The 18895-nt window shown below is 39.5% G+C and overlaps 1 protein-coding gene and 1 long non-coding RNA gene across 3 annotated transcripts in view; one reads left to right on the top strand and one right to left on the bottom strand.

Annotated features, from left to right (window-relative positions):
- The window catches only part of LOC146757928 (uncharacterized), a 118853-nt gene extending 111116 nt beyond the window's left edge, over positions 1 to 7737 (bottom strand). Inside the window, exons 1-2 of the long non-coding RNA XR_014935446.1 lie at positions 7635 to 7737; positions 2961 to 3037 (exon numbers count right to left, since the gene is read on the bottom strand). This is a non-coding gene — a long non-coding RNA (uncharacterized LOC146757928). The remainder of the gene's footprint in view (positions 1 to 2960; positions 3038 to 7634) is intronic.
- Positions 7738 to 7773: 36 nt separating this feature from the next.
- Positions 7774 to 18895, top strand: part of TTC1 (tetratricopeptide repeat domain 1) — a 31329-nt gene continuing 20207 nt past the window's right edge. Inside the window, exons 1-3 of one of the 2 annotated variants that reach the window (XM_015876073.3) lie at positions 7774 to 7804; positions 8304 to 8639; positions 18459 to 18519. In XM_015876073.3, the coding sequence (XP_015731559.1) occupies positions 8313 to 8639; positions 18459 to 18519 (388 nt within the window). In that variant the 5' untranslated portion in view covers positions 7774 to 7804; positions 8304 to 8312. Of the gene's footprint in view, positions 7841 to 8303; positions 8640 to 18458; positions 18520 to 18895 lie in introns of both variants that reach the window. The other variant, XM_015876072.3, reaches the window with a different exon arrangement.

Below are 18895 nucleotides of genomic sequence, written 5' to 3'. Positions count from 1 at the left end.
GGGCAGCACCTGGTATGTACTTCACATAGCATTTTAACAAACTATGCCTCATTATCCATAACTTCCCAATTAAATTTTAAGATTAGAGAGCCCATATGGCATAAGTGTAACAAACGCAAGGAGGATGGATTCTTCATGTCTGTTTAAAATGTGTTTCACTTATAGAAGATTCTCTTTCATCAGAAGAGACATGATCACATGCAGAGTTTAATTCATCTCCAGCCATAGCTTCAATGAAGATACAGGCAACAACCACACTGGTTGCTAAAACAGAGACAAAAAGTAATACATATAACTAAAGGAAGGACCACAGGGATTACAGTTGAGAAAGCCTGACACACCATCCTAAAAAGGATGGATGGACCCTTGCAAGGCCTCCTGACTTCTCAAGAATAAATCCAGCTTGAATGTCTTTATTTTCACTAAAGGAATCCTCTGTTATTACCAAGGCAAACGAGCCCACAGAAATCACCTTTATCTATTTTTCAATCTTTCACCATGTAATACTATAATAGGATAATAATAGCAGGATGGCAAAGTCTTCAGCTACAGCAAATGAGAACAAGCACAAATACAGCAGCCACAGACACAAAGAGTTGCAAATCTCCAGCAAGAGACACCCTTGCCTCCACTGCCAATCCTTAAATGAGGTCTGGGAAGGGGTAGATCCTGGCTCCATCCCTTCTGGTCACTCAACTGAGATCCCCTGGGTTGGCCCTACCTTCCCACCAGGTGTTCCATCACTGCTTCAGGCTGTGACTTAGCATTTCCACTACACACCTGTTGAAGCGATTTCCTTCAAAGGAAAATCTATTTGAGTCAGGGCACTGTCATCAAACACTATGGGACAAACCCATATCGGCCAAATTTTTAGTACAGCTAAAATTCATTTAACAAGTAGAACATAGAAAATTTAGTGAAGCTGCCATTGGAACACCATGGCAGTTTATCAGATGAAAATACAGTCCATCATGCATATTTTTTTTTTCTGCCTAATAACTGACCTGCTCATGAACCCATCTTGTAGGCAAATAGATTTGCCTCCAGAGAGGAGCTAAAGCCATTTAGCACAGATGTTGTTCATAAAACAATGTGAATTTCTCCAGGTTAAGCTACTGTGTGGAGCTTAACCACTAACTAGAGGCTTGTACAAGCTGTTCAGATGAGAGGCACAGCTGTAATGGCTCACAGAGTACTGTTATGGCCCAGCTGCACATAAATTAAACCCATTAGGCTTCAATGCACTCAGCTATCGTGAAAGTGCTTCTTATTTTTGAAAAGAGTTATGGTAAAATCAATCTCACTGAACGAGACTGAAACTCTAGAGCATTTTACATTCCTTAGTCTTTGGAAATGCAGTTTTCTATTACCTTTCCAAATGCAACAGGAAGAAAAGAGGGGACATTAATATTATGAAGTGTGGCTCTACTCTGAAAATGTAAAAATAGCAACTTCATATTGAACAAATGTTCTCCCTGCTCTCAGTTGCTGTGCTTGACTTTTACCTGATACAAATTAGCATAAAATTGCACAACACAAGAGCTATGGTATGAATCTACTGGTATACCAACAACTGCTTATTCCTATCAGTGACCATGAACTAGCCCACGTGTTCCCATGAGAATAAAATGGATTCTCTTTCAATATACTCTACAACAGCTACACCTAACTTTTTTCCAAACCAAGTTGGCAATGCTACAGGTAACATATTTCATTTGGCAGAACATGACATTATGTGGATGATACAAAGAAATGTCAATTTCATCCTGAAGTGCTGAAAAGGAAATATTTCAGCTGCAGCTAACACAAAGATGCATCATACTGGTTTTAATAACTTTAATAGAACCAAACAATATTTCCATTCACTGAGATAGTTTTGGATTTGGAAGGAATACTAGGTACCTTTCAAGTGAAGTATGTTCTAGTGCAAAAGGTAAGTTGTGATTCACAGAACCAGCAGATATACCTAGACTGCAGATCTGACATGTTTGGAGATACCTTCCTGAGGCACACAGTCAACAAAGCCCTTGGACAAGGAAGGATTTCAGGATGCCCTGTGCCATTTCAGCATGTCCTGGAATACATCTGCAGACATCTTTAGCTTAGCTTCTCCCAGGTGGTGTGTATTAGAATATATATTCGAACACCTAACTCATCATTGTGTAGGATTCACAGACAACAGTATTTTATAGTTGATTTTTATCATTCACGATATCCTTACTTATACAGGCACATTTGTTTTTAAACAAGTACCTTCTCCTTTTACTTGTCCTGAAATTTCTAGAAGATTTATACATAGCATTTGGCAAATATGTTAAGTATGAAGGAAATCACCAAAGGACCCAGAGGAAAGGGAAGGAAATTTTTCATAGTAGTGGCTTGTTGGAGCCATCTGCTCAGCTGACGTTACAAACAGAAATTACTGATCTTCTTAAGCTCTCTCTATCTATTACTTATGATTTTGTTTGTATACATTTATATGCAAACAACTCATTGTTCTCTTGGGATATGAAATTATTGGTTTGACTGTGAAATGGGAGAGGAATTTCTCCCTGAATGCACAGTAATCAAAGCATCATTAACTATGCTTTCTGTGGTGAAAGTGTACAGAAATCCTTAACTCTGTTCTCCTGCTTGTTTAGAAATATTTGTGCCAGCCAGCTGAGAATAAGCAAAACATTTTAAAGGCACCAAAAGCACCAACAGAGTTCATATATATTGGACAGTGTGCAACAATTTCTGGGAAACAGAGAATGAAATCTAGATACAAAAATAGATGTAATTTAGCCTGCGCACGCAAAATTCTCAATTCAGGAACAGTCCTTATTCCAATATATTAGGCAAACTCTCTTTTCACCTTTGGTAATAGATAAAAGATGTGGATATATATTTAAGTTTGTGAATAACATATGGCTCATTAACTTACATTAAGCTTTACTGTGGTATTTTAAAGAACTTACATGTCTGTTCATCTGTCAGATTCCTTTCCCATTCTTCTCTTATTAGCCCTTGAACCTCTTCATTGATTTCCACAATACTGAAAAGAAGATAAATTAAGAAAGATAATCAATTCCATGTTATGAAAGTTGGCTGCTGATTAGAGAGAAGGGACCCATACTAGGGCCTCCTCTCAGGTGAAGACTTCTTTTGAAGTTTGTCCCTCAATCATTCTCAAAGCCTGCTGGCTACTTAGGCTCCTACATGCTAACCAGATAGTCAGCACATATAGCCCAGAAGCAGCCAAGCCACATGCTCCCATTTGCCTGATAAAACATGGCAGTGTGGAACACAGCATGCTGACAACATGGAAGACAAATGAGGGTGCTGAAAACACTAAGTGAAAGGGAAAAGTGTTAAGAGAGAAAGGTCACACATCCATAAATTAGCCTTTACTCATCCTAATGGCCACCAAGTTTATCTGACTGGTTTATAACTATAACGAGCAAAGCTTTTTCATAGAGAAAAGCAAGACTAATATTAGTACATTTATGTCATTACAATGTGAACTGATGCTCTTGTATTCCTCTATTCTTTCATACTGGATCCAGAAGCATGAAGTTAGGTTAAATTTATACTCAGTGACAACCTACACTGGTTTTTTCCCCTCAAATATCCACAATTCTAGGAATATTCTCATTTGAGTACACACTTCTAATAAGATACTTATCTGAAACTTTTTTCTCTACTTTTTAATCATTCACAATGATGTGCTTATTGCTGATTTTAATTAACCAATGGCTTAACTTTAAAGTTGTGTTGTTTGCCTATTCCTGTAACCAGTGAACTCCACAGAAATTACAAAGTCAAAGAAATTTCACCTTTTCATTAGCACTACTGAAAATGGAAGTCTGAAATCAATGAAAAAGCAGCATATCCCAAACAAAAGTCATCATCTGCAAGATGATTTACATGAAAACTATAAAACATGCTGTAGCATATTCTACCAGAGGCAAATGTGTTACTACCATATTTAAGTAATTAAAAATACAGATACATTTATGACCATTAATAACCTTCGTAACAGGTAATCTAAAGTACTTTCTTTTAGCAGTACTATTTGGCCAGCTAAATCTGCTGACCACCTGTGAGAGCCACAGGCTGCATTTTGGGAATTCCCATATTAAGTGTTCTCTGAGGTTTGTTTACAGTCTGAACCTCCATTTTTTACTGTCTATTATTGTTATTGTAGGACATGCAGTTCCACTAGATGCATTAGTGATGTCACTGTGGCAAATCCCAGTTTAGATACACTGAAGATGTGAATTGAAGTAGTTTTGAGATCAAATGAGACAAATTCATTTACACTGTCTGAACAATCAGCATTCTGCTTCTACAAAATATCCAAACAAAGAATAATCTTAATTAACACATTGGGATTTCGTGTTATTCCTTATCAATTTGAGCCAAACTGATCAGAATAACAGGTTTGACAAAGTACTGGCTTAGGGTCTTTCAGATAACTGAAAGGTGACAGGAACAGGAAATCTGGTGTTGTTACTGGAAATTTCTTCTGTCAAAAGACATTAGCTTGATTAGTGAAGAACATAATCCCTACCTACTAATTACAGGATTCCCATACTCTTTATAAGACTTCAGCCAAGACGAGGAGGAAAAAGAGAATGGACAGTCAAAATGAATAAGTCTTTCAGTTTCTTGAATAAGTCACACTAAGTACATATAGTAGAACTTTAGGTTACAGATGATTAAAAAGACTTTGATAGCCCATTTCAGAATTTTTCTTTAATATGTTCTTTGGGAAGCACAATAAGTTGATTCCGCTGAGACTTGTAGGCAAATGTTTAATTCCAGCAGAGAACTCGAACTCTACATGACCTCCAAAAAATTGTAATTATTTTTTCTGTGTTTGATTTGTTAAGGTTTCGTTTCTTCACTGTGAAGATCAAAAGGCTGTCCCCAGAAATAAATTTTGCATGTGCTCTGGGGCCTGAGGTAATTATGGAACAGCTCACCCCTATTCTTTTTGTTAGCTTAGTGCCCAGCCCTGCACTATTTTATTAAGTGGGATCTTCAGCCTTGATTTCCATGAGAATAGCACGAGGTTTGCAAAGAAAGGAACAAGGACCTAGACATTAAGAATCCAACACTGCCACCTGCTGGATTTCCACCAGCAAAGCTTCCTGCTTTCACTATTGAGACAAGACCAGGGATCCTACAGGAATGCTTAAGAGACAGGAGCTGCACTCAGATGCACCAAAGAGCTGGCCTGAAGCAGGCTGCAGTGGAAAGATCCTCTTAATAGGCAGAATTCCAAACCCCACGCTGCTCTAATCCTGCAGTCTCCTCCTGTAAAGCTTAGGTCTACTGTGAAAAACAAGAACAACCATCACTCAGCCTGTGGGCTCATACTGGCTCTGCCTTACAAATCTTCTGCTGTAAATATTAGTATTTGAGAGTGTCTGAAGATTTCACTATGCACATCTTCAAAGTTCCTGGCTGTTTGAATCCAGGGTTTTAGTTCCATAACTCTTGGATAGGAACAGGACAAAGAAGAAAGATTTTAAACTAAAAGAGGGGAGATTTCAGTTAGATGTTAGAGATGTGGATGCCTGATGTGCTGTTGGATAACCAGCCCATGGGCAGGGGGTTAGAACTACGTGATCATTAATGTTCCTTCTAAGTAAAGCCATTCTGTGATGCTAAGATACCAACAACATGTAAAGCATCCTGAAGGCTCTAATTTGAACAGTATTAACACTTAACAGTATGTGAAACTAGAATGCTATAAGAGAAAAGCCAATTTTAGGATCATCTAAAACTTAAACAGGAAAATTAACGTATTCTTAAAGTACACAAACATGACACATCAGGATGATATTTTCAGGCTAATTTTTCAAAGTGCTGGGATATCAGTTCCTTACGGTCACATTTCTTGCTTTTACACATATATCAAAGAAATGAACAAACAAATGAAATTCAGCACTAAAGCATTGCCCAATTGTCCCTGAGATCACTGCAATTATGCACGCAGATTAGATGCCTAATTATGTGCAGAGTTGTCTTGAAAATCAGGCCAAAAAGCTGGAACTGCAATATCCCACTGTGAGATTTAGTGCCAGGTATTGCTCTCAGGAGTTCGTTCAGCAGAAAATCAGCTGGGCTGCAGCACTAAAAACTATTTTATGTCTACTGGTAGATCTTCTGAATTTTACCCTTGAAACTAACAGAAATTCTCACTGTATTTGGTCTCATTAGAGGTTTGCATTAACTCAAGGATATTGGGCTATGAGTTTCCATAGATTTATTGAAAAAGCAGAGCTATTTTCCCAAATGGCAATTACACATTGCTGCAAACTAGAGAGTAACTATTATGAATTTTAAAACCACGGCTTTAACTATCTGAATAAAATGCTCTACGCCTCCCAGCTGCCCTCTTGACTTCTGTACTTGTAGAACTGCATTCACAGTCGTAAAAGCTAGGCAAAATCTAAGTTTCTCTTGAAAGCAGTAAAAAATGTACTAGATTCTATCACAGCCCAGTAGAAAACTTTAAGGTCAGAAACAACAGAACTTGAGTCTTTTATATTGGTCTTTGCTATTTTCTTTCAGTGCTACTGACAAAGTTAGAGTCAACCCAACATTCTTCCTGCAGCTTTTCTTTTCCATCATGCTTGAATCAGCTGATTGCACCAGTCAACATCACCTTCACCAGGCTGAGGGGTTGGGAAGAAATAGGGAAAAAAAACTGGAAAGGAGAAAAAGGTTTTTGTAGAGGACAGTTTTGAGATACAGACCCTCTGTCTGACTTTACCTCTTCAGTTTAGAACTGAATCCTGGAAAGCACTGCAGCATTATAATGTTCCGCTTGTGGTATGCAGTGAGCTCGGGTTTTGATACATGCTTACCCTCAGAGATAAGCCCATTCAAAACAATGAGTCAATCTGAACTCTTAACCAAACAGATCCACTCATTCGGGATTAGATGTTCTTGGGTTTTTGCACCAGGTGTTCGCTTAAACAAACATCACTGCCTTGAAAAAAAAAACCCTGGCCTCAAGATTAAATAAATCACAGAATCACAGAATTGTAGGGGTTGGAAGGGACCTCTAGAGATCATCGAGTCCAACCCCCCTGCCAAAGCAGGCTCCCTATACCATGTCACACAGGAAGGCGTCCAGGCGGGTCTTAAATATCTCCAGAGAAGGAGACTCCACCACCTCCCTGTGCAGCCTGTTCCAGTGCTCCGTCACCCTCACCGTAAAGAAGTTCTTATTAAGGAACTTCCTATGCTGTACTTTCATCCCATTACCCCTAGTCCTATCCCCACGCACTACTGAAAAGAGACCAGCCTCACCACTATGGCTCCCACACCTCAGGTATTTATAATTGATAATAAGATTTCGTTTTTTGTATGTACATAAGCTTCAGCTATTCATAATTCATATTCTTCTGCCTAAAGCAATGAATTAGACACTAAAAGGCTGATTAAAGCAGTATCGAGTCCTGTGAGATTTAATGATCAAAGCTGACAACTGCCCCATGACCTGCAGGGTGTTTCATACTAAAACGTGGACATCTGAAGATACACTAAGAGAACTTGTTTGTTTACTTTCCAAGCATGAAGCAAACTACGAATCCAACCAAAGACATTTCTACTGACCCCCTCCCTACACACACCTCGGGGTGTCACACCAGGAATATCTCCTCAGTTCATCCCCCATGTCTCCATCGGCCTCCAACACCCAGCACCGCCTTGAATCCAGCGAGACTACAAATCCCGGCAGCCCGCGGGCGGCTCTTCCTGTTTGACGTAGGCAGGAAGCGATCAGTGAGGTGAAGGGTGAGAGGTGAGTGGTGGCGGCGGCGGCGGCCGGGAAGGGAAGGTGTGTGGGGTTGTGGCCTGGGGGCGGTGTGAGGGGATTTGGTTTGGGGGGGTCCGGGTGCTGCTTTGTCATGGGGAGCCCTCGGTACAGCCGCCTCTCAGCTGGTGGGGTTGGGCTGCGGTGTCGGAAATGGGGCCTGGTCCCTCAGGGTGATAGCAGGGCCGGTTGTCTCGGGCTGGGTGTGGGGAGCTGAAGGCCCGTGGGTACGTGTATGGGGCTCCTCGTTGTACCATAGGGCACCACGGGGGTGTGTGTTGAGTGTGGGAGCAGTAATGGCCCGTGTTAGTTCTGCAGTGACTTTAAAAAGCATGTGTTAGATCTGCCTTATCCTTCATTAGGCTTCCTTAGGACGATCACTTGTTATTAAGTGTATCTGTAAGCACTGTATTTGTTGTCGAGATGTTTGTAATAAGCTAATTGCGGGTTATTTCTCTCTTGTTTCTATAAATCAAACCGCTCCAAGGAGTCTGACATGGAGGAGGTTAAAGATGGACATCCACCAGAAGAATTGCTTGAGCACTTAAAGCTTTCTGATCAGAAGGCAGCAGAGAGAACAAGCCCCAAAGATGCCCAGAGTCCCTCAGACATGGCAAGTGGTGATATACCATCTTCAACCAAAGATCCCACCACAGCAGATGAGTGTTTCCATGACTGTCGTGACTCCTTTGAGGTGAAAGAGCCTGTACTGGATGATGAGGGAAGTTCACAGGATGATGAGAGTGGCACAAGGAAGCAGACAGAGCTGGACGAGGAATACTTACTAGAACTGGAAAAAGATATGCCAGAGGAAGAAAAACAGGTAATTGAGAAATGCAGGTTGAGTAGAAGAAGATATATTTTTACTGTTACTTTTCTGGATGGTCTGTGACCAACATGAAAATGGTCCTTTAAAACATTTATGTGTTTAGATTTACTGTTCATGATTTTTTTTTGGTGACAGGTTTGTGTAAGGTTATTGTGTCTAAGAAAGATTATAAGAAACAAAAATCTCCATTTCTTACGTTGTTTAGTTTTTGTATATTTGTTGTTTTCTCCTTTCAAAAAACTCAGGGGAGGTTTCAAGGTTGTTTTGTTGACTGGCGAATTAGTTCATTTATTGCAGTGTTTGTGGATTAAAATTGAAGTTTACTCCTATAGATTATTGAAGCTTCTGAAACAAAATGCACTAAGTAATTGGGTTTTGTTTACCTTCAATGCTGTGATGTTGAACAAAGTGGTTGGGTGGCCATCACAGTGACAAACTGGATATAATTATGGGGAATAATGAAATAAGCCTGAGAGTTCAGGAGCTTTAGAGATTCTATTTACTCTCATGTAAGTGTGTGAAACAGTTGTTTGCACCCTCAGTCAGTGGTGTTACTTAACAGCCGTTCATTTTCAAGGTTCTAAGACATTGTGGTCATCGTATTTACTTTATTGAGAACTTAAGTTACTTTGGGGGTTTGACTGAGACTTGAGCAATGTCATTTTGTGTTAGGAAGAAATTCTGGGAGAGTGGTGTGGCACAGGCTGCCCAGAGAAGGTGTGGATGTCCCATCCCTGGAGGTGTTCAAGTCCAAGTGGGAAGGGGGCTCTGGGCAGCCTGGTCTGGTTGGGGGTAAGCAGCCCACGTCAGGGATTTGGGACTGGACAGGTTTTAAGGTCCCTTCCTATTCAAGTCATTCTTTAGATCTTATGTGAAGCATAAGGGTACTGGAAGGCTAGCTGCACAAATCAGATCATAAATATCACTGAATAATTGATTATGATGAGGTAAAGAGAAAGATGAACAAGGAATGGCAGGTAACGAGAGAAGACAGGAACTGCCTTAGGGAAACAGTACTTCATAGGGGAGTGTTGTAGACTGTATTGTCTTATAGTTTCTATTTCAGAAAGTCCTAAATGATCTTAAGCAGTAGAAGGAATACCAACTGTAGATATAAACTATGAGGGAATTGAGGAAAATTAGAAATGAAAGATCGCATTAATATATTTTAAGTGCATAAAATATGATGAATGTTTCTGTGTATTTGTAGGGACTTAACTCCCTATAGGGGAAGTCTGGTCCTTTCTTGTTCACCTGACTGTACCACTCTTTCTTAACTGTTGGGTAGACCTGTCTATGTTGTGTAAGTAAATAAAAGATGACTATATGTTGCTCCCAAAAAGTTGGAAAGAGGGAAGGACTTGACAGTAACCTGACAATGTCATGGTCTTATTGTCATCTAGGGGAATCAGAGTCTGGCGAGCAGAAATATGCAGAGCTAAGATGCCACAGGCAGCTAAACAACTGAATTCTTTGTTACAAACCAGTATGGAGAAGTTTAATCAAGTTGTCGTTTAGATTGTTCCCTTGCTGATAGGGTGGGATTTATGACCCAAATACATCATTGAAGAGAAAAGGAGTTTTTCATCAGTAATGCAGTTGGTAACGTCAACGTAGAAGTTCCTTGAAGTGGAAAAACAACGGGGCTAGTGGAGGAGGGGATCATAGAACATAATCCCCTTAAATTCATTCCTGTTTCAACAAAAAAATAATGTCTCCTGGTTGACCTAGTAAAAATTAATTCATCTTTCTCTTTGTCTGTCTCAGTTTTGACATCCGTAAATGGGCACAGTACTGCTTGTCAGGCCTAAGACTTTGAGATCTAATAATGATAAATGTTGTAAAAAGTCTCAGAAAGTTGTCTAATATCTCATTTGCCTTGGAATGACTGCTGGAGCCCATTTAATTGAACCTTGTGCTCAAAGTTGGTTCATCTAGACCAGGCTGCCCAGAGCTGTGCTGAACATTTCCCAGACTGGAGATTGCACAGGCTCTGTAGGCCTGTAGGTTCAAGTGTTAAACAACATTCAGGTTGGAAATTTTTTCTTCTTGTGCCTATTTAGAATTGCCTTTGTTGCAACTTGTGACCACTGGAATTTTGTTTCTCTCCATGAATGGAGTCTGTCACCATTTCCTTTAGCATTCTGGTCTCTCTGAGGCATCTTTTTCCAACGTGCTCACTTGTAGGCTGTCTGCTTAGGTCATGGTTCCAGCATCCAGCTGTTTGGCCCTCTCCTGGATTGTATGCACCATTTGGAAAGTCAGTGTCTCTTTTAATGCAGAACTAGGAGGATGAACACCAAAACTTGACACCTTTGATACACAGTCTCTCAAATGCTGGACAGAAGGCAATAGTGCCTTCATCTGCTGCAAAGAAAAGTTATGAGCATGTTGCCTTTTCTAAATTAGATGAGCATTTATTGCTTGTACAGCAAGGAACAGTGTGGTTGTGAGTCATGATGAGGCTTCTGCAGCAGCCTGTAATGCAGAGGCATCTTAAGAGATTCATAGGAAAAGATTAAAGCACTAGAAAAAGGAACAGACATGGAAGTGGAATGTCTTAGCTTTTATGCTTCTTTTGTTTTTATTGAATTGTTAGGTAATCATTTTATTTTCCACAATAACTTTGGTCCATTGTAAAATAAGGAAGAGAATTGTGAAGGTTGAATACTTCCATTCTGCTTTGTTACATTCTTCACTGGAAGGTGATGCAGAGGTATAAAATAACTGTTTAAAACTGGAAATCTTTCCTTACAGAAAGAATGGCCAGTTGCAGTTCTCATTTTCGTTGGACTTTTTGAGTGGAGTATGTAAGCAGTCTTTAAAATACAACTTTTTCCTGTAACAAAATATTATTGCTATCTGTTACAAGCGCAGCTTGAGAAATGCTGAAACGAGATGAGTTAGAAGCTTATAGCAGATGTTACAACTACCAAAACAATCCATTAGCGCACTTACTTTGCATGTCTGTATATTCTCTGTATAGGAAAGCCTTTGGTCTCAGCTTATTTCCTTCTGGTACTTGGAACTGTTGTTGATTTTTTTTTTATATTATTTGTATTTTTGAAACTGAATCTTCACATATTTTGGTTATGATGCAGGTGCTAAGAAAATATGCTGCAGTTTCAGTTTGCATCCATATATCCAGGTGTTGTTTTTTTTCAATTTTTAACCTCAAGTTACTCCAAGGGATATTTTTGAGAAGAGCATTTCCTTATTTAAAGCAGGAGACAACAAGGCAGAAATATTCAGAAGTTCTTTATTTGACAATATCATTAGGTTGTGCCAGTGCACTCAGCAGTGGTGCTGTTTGCTTCTTTGGCAGTCCATGATTAGTTCTTCTCAAGCCCCTGCTGCCTCCTTCATTGAGCTGGCGCTCATCTCTGTGTGAATGTGCAGTGAACCAGTTACAGGGTCTGGTTCAGATAAAAAAAAACTAACTGTATTTTTAGATTACAGGCAGTGCTGCTGCAAGCAGACATCAAATGCCTCCTGATGGCATTTACTTACAGGGGAGATATATCTTCTTCAGTTAAACTACCTGCCCATGTGAGAAAAGCTATGTGTTACTTATGGTTGCAACACCAAGCATTAAGTACATACTCATAATGTTTGTAATAAGGAGAGCTGAGTGTTAGCCCTGCTCAAATCAAATTATGGAACTATCCCTTCACAGCATTTATTTATTTATTTTTAACTAAACAGACTCGTCATTTAGCAGCTTTAATAAATCAGAGACTTTGAGCAATGTTCTCATGTAACTATGTCATGGGAAATCTCTAATTTATTCTAGAGATACAGGGACAGATTTTAGTCCTTGCTCTGTATTTATACATGCCCTATGTGTAAGCTTTTGCAATAGCAGTTTGGGGTAAAAATTTGAGAGCCGTTTGCAGTGAGGTTTCTAATCTTAAACAATAGGAATTGCTTCAACGGTAGCACTATGAATACCATAAGAGGCCTTCTTTGCACAATGAACTAGAATAAGAAGAGGAAGGGAGGAGAGTTTTAAGACACAAACTTGCAAGAAATATTCTTAGAAAGGAAATGTAGAAATGTAGCTTAGGACGGAGCTGGTTTATGTGCTCAGACTTGCAATTCAGCTTTTTGAAAATTAAGCAGCTTGAAACAAAAATCCGTTCTATAAGATATATATGTATTTTTTAAGTGTGCTGATTGCTGTCTCAGCAGAGGCACTGAGCAGTAAATTGCTTTTGATGCATTACAAACAGATTTTCTGGTTAGCTGCCATTGACAGTGATGGCTTTGACATTGGTCTAGTCGACAGAATTAATCAGAAGACACCCAACAGCTGCTGCATGGTAATTGTTTCGCTCTGACCTGGTCCTCTTCTGGAGGGACACCCATTAATTATGAGTTTATCCAGCAGCAAGATTCTGAATCCCTCATGACAGATGTTGCTTGTTTTTTGGGCCTTGTCTGGGAAAGACTTAAACACCTGCCCTCGTGAGCTCTTACTGTGGATGTAGAACACTCCCTTCTACCTGCTCTGAGACCCTGGAATAAATAGACAGTATTTCTCAAAAACATAGACAAAGCCTGTTCTTGTCTTTGAGCTGTCATGTGTGTGCTGGAGCTTCAGCTGGCTGTAATCACGCTCATCTGCTGTGTTAACACTAAGAAATGTCAGCAGGATAAAAACATAGCTCTAGCAGCTCTCATTGCTTTTCTATACGTTATAGCTTTATAAATTATTACTTTTCTAGAGGTTTAAGAATGGATCTGGAATTTCTTCTGAGATGGCTTCTCAAGTATAACCATTCATTTCAGTAACTGGTATATTTCCCAGTTGCTGATATTTGTCCAATACTGGATAGTAACTTTGACTCTGTGTGTAACAAATGGACAGGTCAAAATGATGGGAAAGGTATTACTACAGAGGTGTGATACGAGAAGGACCAGCATGATAAAGAGGTGCAATAAAGGAGAGGAAGAAGATTGCTCACTCTTATCAGAATACTCCAGGTTTGTAGGGAAAAGCTTCACCAAAGAGGAATCTCCAGAGAAATTGCTGGATGGCAATTTCATAGAGTGAAAAATTATACCTTCATTTTTCTTGCAGTGTTGCTGTTTTTCTGCTTATGTTAGTTTTGCATTTCTCTGGAAGATGCAGATACTGTCGGATTGGGTCCTTTGGTTTACAGAACTGAGAGGCCTGTATGTGACTAAAGGTTTTGACTCCTGTGGTGATGGATTAAGTGGTCAGCTCCGCTTCTCTGCCTGAGGCTGTTGCCTCTGGAGCAGAAGTGACTGGGTGGCATGTATTGTCACTCAGGGGTAGTCGCTGCTTTCAGTCTGGCATGCTAACTTAAACTGACTGCCTGGGATGGATGTGACCTATTGTTTCTGGAAGTGCTGCTTACCATTTAAAGAAAAGGTAGTGACTGGCAGCAGAAAGACTAAATCCATCCTTAGCATGAAGTTACAGTGAACACCGTACAACCATAAAGCAAATTTCAGGTCCTTGAATGTGTGATACAGCAACAGCTCCACAAAACTGCAGGGGGAAGCAGATGACTAATCATAGATGGCTTACAACCAGAATTGATATTTCAAGCTCAGAAATGTACTCCTTACCTGTTCAAATTGCTTGCTTTTGTGCACCTTTTTAAATGACTGCTACTGGGTGACCTTACAGAAGGGTATGTGAGATGCAGATGTGCACTGTCACACTGAATAAATAACCTTGCAGCGAAGGAAGTATATTTGCTGCTCTTCACAAAACCGGAGCCCAGAACAGTTCCCTTGCAAAGTTAAATCAATTGATCAAATAAAATGCATAGGAACAGCCAAAGGAAATGTGGTTGGAAGCATTACAAAAGGAAGGTATTCAGCCTCCAGTTCTCACCAGCTATATTTAAGGATTCCAACACTTTTATTATATTGGTTTCCTTCCAAAATAAACAGCAAAAAAATAAAAATGTGTAGGTTGCTGCCTTCTCTAGTACTGGAATAAAACTTTAATGATTTTATTTTTAACTGCAGGCTTCTTGGCAGAGTAGCTGAGGTCCAAGGGCTGTATCTGATGGTTTTTCTTTTGAATTGTTGTACTTAGTTGTCAGAAGGCCAACCTGTCTTGTCTCGTTACTTCACATCAGTCCTTCATTCTCAGCACCTCTTACTTGCCGGGCAGGTTGGTACTGAGATCTTAATTTCTTCACAACGTGGGCAATATTCAGTATCCGAATCTGTAAACTTTTCTAATCAGATTCTTTAAGAATACTATTTCTAGTTAAATGTAGTTACATCCCCCAGTTGGTTATTTTTGTGCTTTTATTTATTTATTTATTTTTCCTATATGTATAAAAAACTGATTCTTGCTGCTTGGAATTTGCAACCATCTTATTAAGAAATCTTGAAAGAAAACAAATGACAAGAATTCATCTATTTTGACTAGGAGGAGATCATAACAGAATGAAGTTGGGAAGTTGTGCCTTTACCCCGTGCTCCTATGTGCATGGTGGGTCAGGATATTTCTTCCCTAGGCAAAGCATTCCAAGCCTGACCTACTTCCTTTGCTGAGGAGGGGTAGCCTGCCCTGTAGCTACCTCAGTCTTGTTCTGAAAACTGAGTGGGTGGGGACACTGAAATGACATAGTGCAAAATTTGTCCCAAGGACAAGTCACTTGCAATTTTTGATCTCTGGTCTGATGTGATCGCCATAAACTGATGACCAGTCCATTGAAGCTGGAAATGCAGCTTGCTGAGTGAAAAGGTTTTGTCTTCTAATAGTGATTTTTTTTTTGTTTAAGTTTGTATGGAAGATTGTAATAGCATCAGTTGGAGCAGTGCGTGCTGCAGCAGGCCTTTCAGACTAAGTCAGTGTTAATCCAGAAGAGTCATCTTTCTGCTGCTTTGGTATTAGGACTTTCTGTTGCAGAAATGCATGTATGTGCAGGAACAAATAGTGTTTATTTCACAAATAGAGAATGCCCCTCAGAAGTTAACACATTTAGGATGGGATGAACTAGCATGTATACATGAGCATTCTGTACAGAAGCCAGGGGAATTTACTTTTAGGGGACAATAATCTGCTACCATGCGTCACCAACAGGTCACACTTTAAATGCAAATACAAAACGATGCATGAGGTACCCCTGAGAGTCTCACCTTTCTGAAAAGTGCAGTTAAGTGACAGCCTGAAACCTGTTAATATAGGGATATGAAAATATTGGTGAAGCTGTAATGTAAATCCTGTTTTTGAACCAGGATTGCATTGCTTGTATAGCTGCTTTCCAAAGAGCTGAGCAAGTTGCAGAGCCATATAAGGTGTTCTTACCAATGCTTCTGAAACATGTTCTGCAAACACGTTTCAGGTCAAATAGTCTGAAGTCACTGCAAGTCTCTCACTGACACACTGGAACAGCTGCGCGAATAATAGTCTTCCTCCTTCCTTCAAGATTTGGAAGTGACCAAGAGGGTGCATCAAAGAACAGGCTTTCAGAGGAGGAGAAATGTATGAATGACCCGGTGTGACAGCCCTTATGCTCCCCAATTGCTCAGAACTTTTGTCTGACCACGTTTCCTGAGCAAAGTTGGATTGTATGGACACCTTAGTCCTCTTTGCTGTTGAAACCAGCTCGCAGTCCTCTTTGCTAAGTAAGAAGGAAGCCTATCATTCGAAAATTTAGTGATACAAGTATTTTCTTTGTTCCTTAAGGTTATAAAGCTTATTCTCTTGAAGTTTTCTCTCCTCAAATAAATAGTTATAGTAGTTTTTAATACTTGACTGGGATAAGCATCTTCTCTTTCATAATACTTTTAATAAAATGATAACGCAGGTAAAGATTTTCATCTGATATTCTTTCTTTTCTAGGGTTTCTGCGTCATGAGCACCACGACCATTTTATGGGGGGATATCTTTTGTTACATTGCACACAACTCTATCTTATGCAACAGTGAATCAGTTAATAGCACTTAAAGGCCAGTTCTAAATAGGTCATGAGCAATGAAGTCAACAGGGCTTGTGTTTCAAGCATTTCTTATCTTGGATAAGGTTTATTCATGTAGATCTTTCATCTTTTCCAGTAAGATCATCTTTTCTAAACCAGTTCTATGCTGAAATATGGCTACTTGGCCTTAGAGGACTCTTCCAACCTTGATGATTTGATGGCACTTCTTGGTTCATTACTGTGAAAATGACGTCTATACATTGTTTTTAAAATGTATTATTGTGGAGCTACAAATGTGTGTACAGCAGCGATGAGTGCTTCCAAAGCCAGGGTGCAGCTTTCGATTGTAGCTGTGTGTTCCCTGTGCTGAATTGTAGAATCCCACATATACACAAAGAATGCAGTCTGTGCCCTAATCTCTCAGATTTATTCCTACACTCATATTTAAAAGGCACTCACTGGCTCGTCTGCCTTGGTGCTGATGACACTGTAGAAGGACTTGCATAGGTTTGGCAGAGAACCCTGAAGGAAAGCTGATTTCTAAATAGTGATAGAAATTTCATCTGTTTGTTTTTTAATTTTTAAATTATTTATTTTATTTATTTATTTATTTATTTTTCCAAAATGAAGATCAATCAGTATTAGACATTGTTTTTAATAGGCAATAGGGAAAATGTTACTGATGTAATTGTGTATCCTTAGGGTCAGGTGAGACTGTGCTGGGTAGTTGTGTGTGTGACCACTGAGTGGCAATTCCCCCAGGGTGCAGTGATCTGTTATTACTGACATGTAACAGTGGTCAGGTGAATTATCATCCAAAAGCAATAAGGGTGAGAGGAGAGAACCTCTGATTTTGTATTGTTTGTCAGTTACTTGGCATAGCTGTGAGGTGGTGCAGTGCTCCATAGAGTACTATATTTAGCTGTTTCCAAGGAGATGTTCTGTGCGATATTGATAATTGCATTAATCCTTGATTTACACAATCTGTGGGAAACGATTCCTTTTCTAGTGTTGGCTTTTTAATTGCTCAATGATCTGTAACTTCTGAACGCCTTGATTTGAGTCCCTTGTGCCTGCATGTTAGGGGCAAATCAGGGGTCAAATTGTCTTTGTTCTTTTTTTTTTACTGTAGAAATGATTCACGAATGTGAGCATTGCTGCTTGTTAGTATTGTCTTCCTTACAAGTGTTTTGTCTTTACTTCTGTGAGGTATGCCTGCGTGTGGAAGCCTGCCTTTGTAAATACATTTCAGAGATGGCTTGATGACATCCTGTGTTTTCAGTGTCAGAGGCTAAGAGCATTCATGTCAACTCTGCTTGTGCCAAGCGTACTGTTAAGATATTCATGGATGAGAACACAACTCTGCTCAGCGTGTGCAATTTTCACTGTATAACAGAACAATCTTCCTGTCTCAGGGTCTGATGGTTTATTCACTCTGCATAAGAAATCTTTCAGAGAGGTATTATGAGCAGACCTGTTTCTAATTCAGGAAGCTGAAAATGCTTTGCACGTTTCTGAAAGTAACTGGATTTCTGGGGTGGAATTATTTCAAACAAAACTTTTGAGACTTAACATCTAAAATGCTTTCTATATAGTTGAGATGCACCAGTTGAATTGGTAAGGAATTAAGAAGTGAGCAACCGGCTTGCTGAATTACGAATGGTCTTGGTGCATAATGTTCATGAACTGGGGCTTTCTAACTGTCTTCTTGGTGTATTCTGGTGTTTTATGGATTATGAAGTCTATCACCTCACAGTGAATACAGGCAAGGGATCTTGGCACTAGCTAAAATTCTTCAGGTTGTATTTTATTGTTATTTTCATTCATAGTTTATTTGGAAGTACAGCTGACCTACTTGTTCGTTTCAGTTAAATAATTTGAGACGTCTCTTCTTTTGTAGAAAAGAAGAAAGGAAAGCACAACGCTGAAGGAGAAAGGAAATGAACAGTTCAAGAAAGGAGGTGTGTTGGTAATCTTTGAATATTGTATGGAAACTGGGGAGTCTTAATTTAATACTTAGCCATCATAGTGATATTGCAGAAAATTCGTAGGAAAATCTTGCATTTATCATTTTTCAGCTTTATCATCTTTATCATTTATCACCCAGCTCTAGAGAACAGAAGGAGATAGCAGACTTCCTTAAGAATTAAGTTTGAATCACAAAGACTTGGATCGCTAAAGCAGGATTCTCATGAAAGTTGTGTTTAAATCCAAGAACATGATACAAAACTGACTGCCTTCCAAGTGCCAGGGCTTTTCTGACAATCAAAAAAGGCTTCCACCAGTCTTGAGTTTTGCTAATGTGATTGCTTAGAACTGATGAAGGCTCAGTGGCTC

This window comes from Coturnix japonica, chromosome 18 (assembly GCF_054131305.1).
Source record: "Coturnix japonica strain WE chromosome 18, WE-NBRP24, whole genome shotgun sequence".
Classification (NCBI taxonomy): domain Eukaryota; kingdom Metazoa; phylum Chordata; class Aves; order Galliformes; family Phasianidae; genus Coturnix; species Coturnix japonica.
This window is presented reverse-complemented; position numbering and strand designations above follow the sequence as displayed.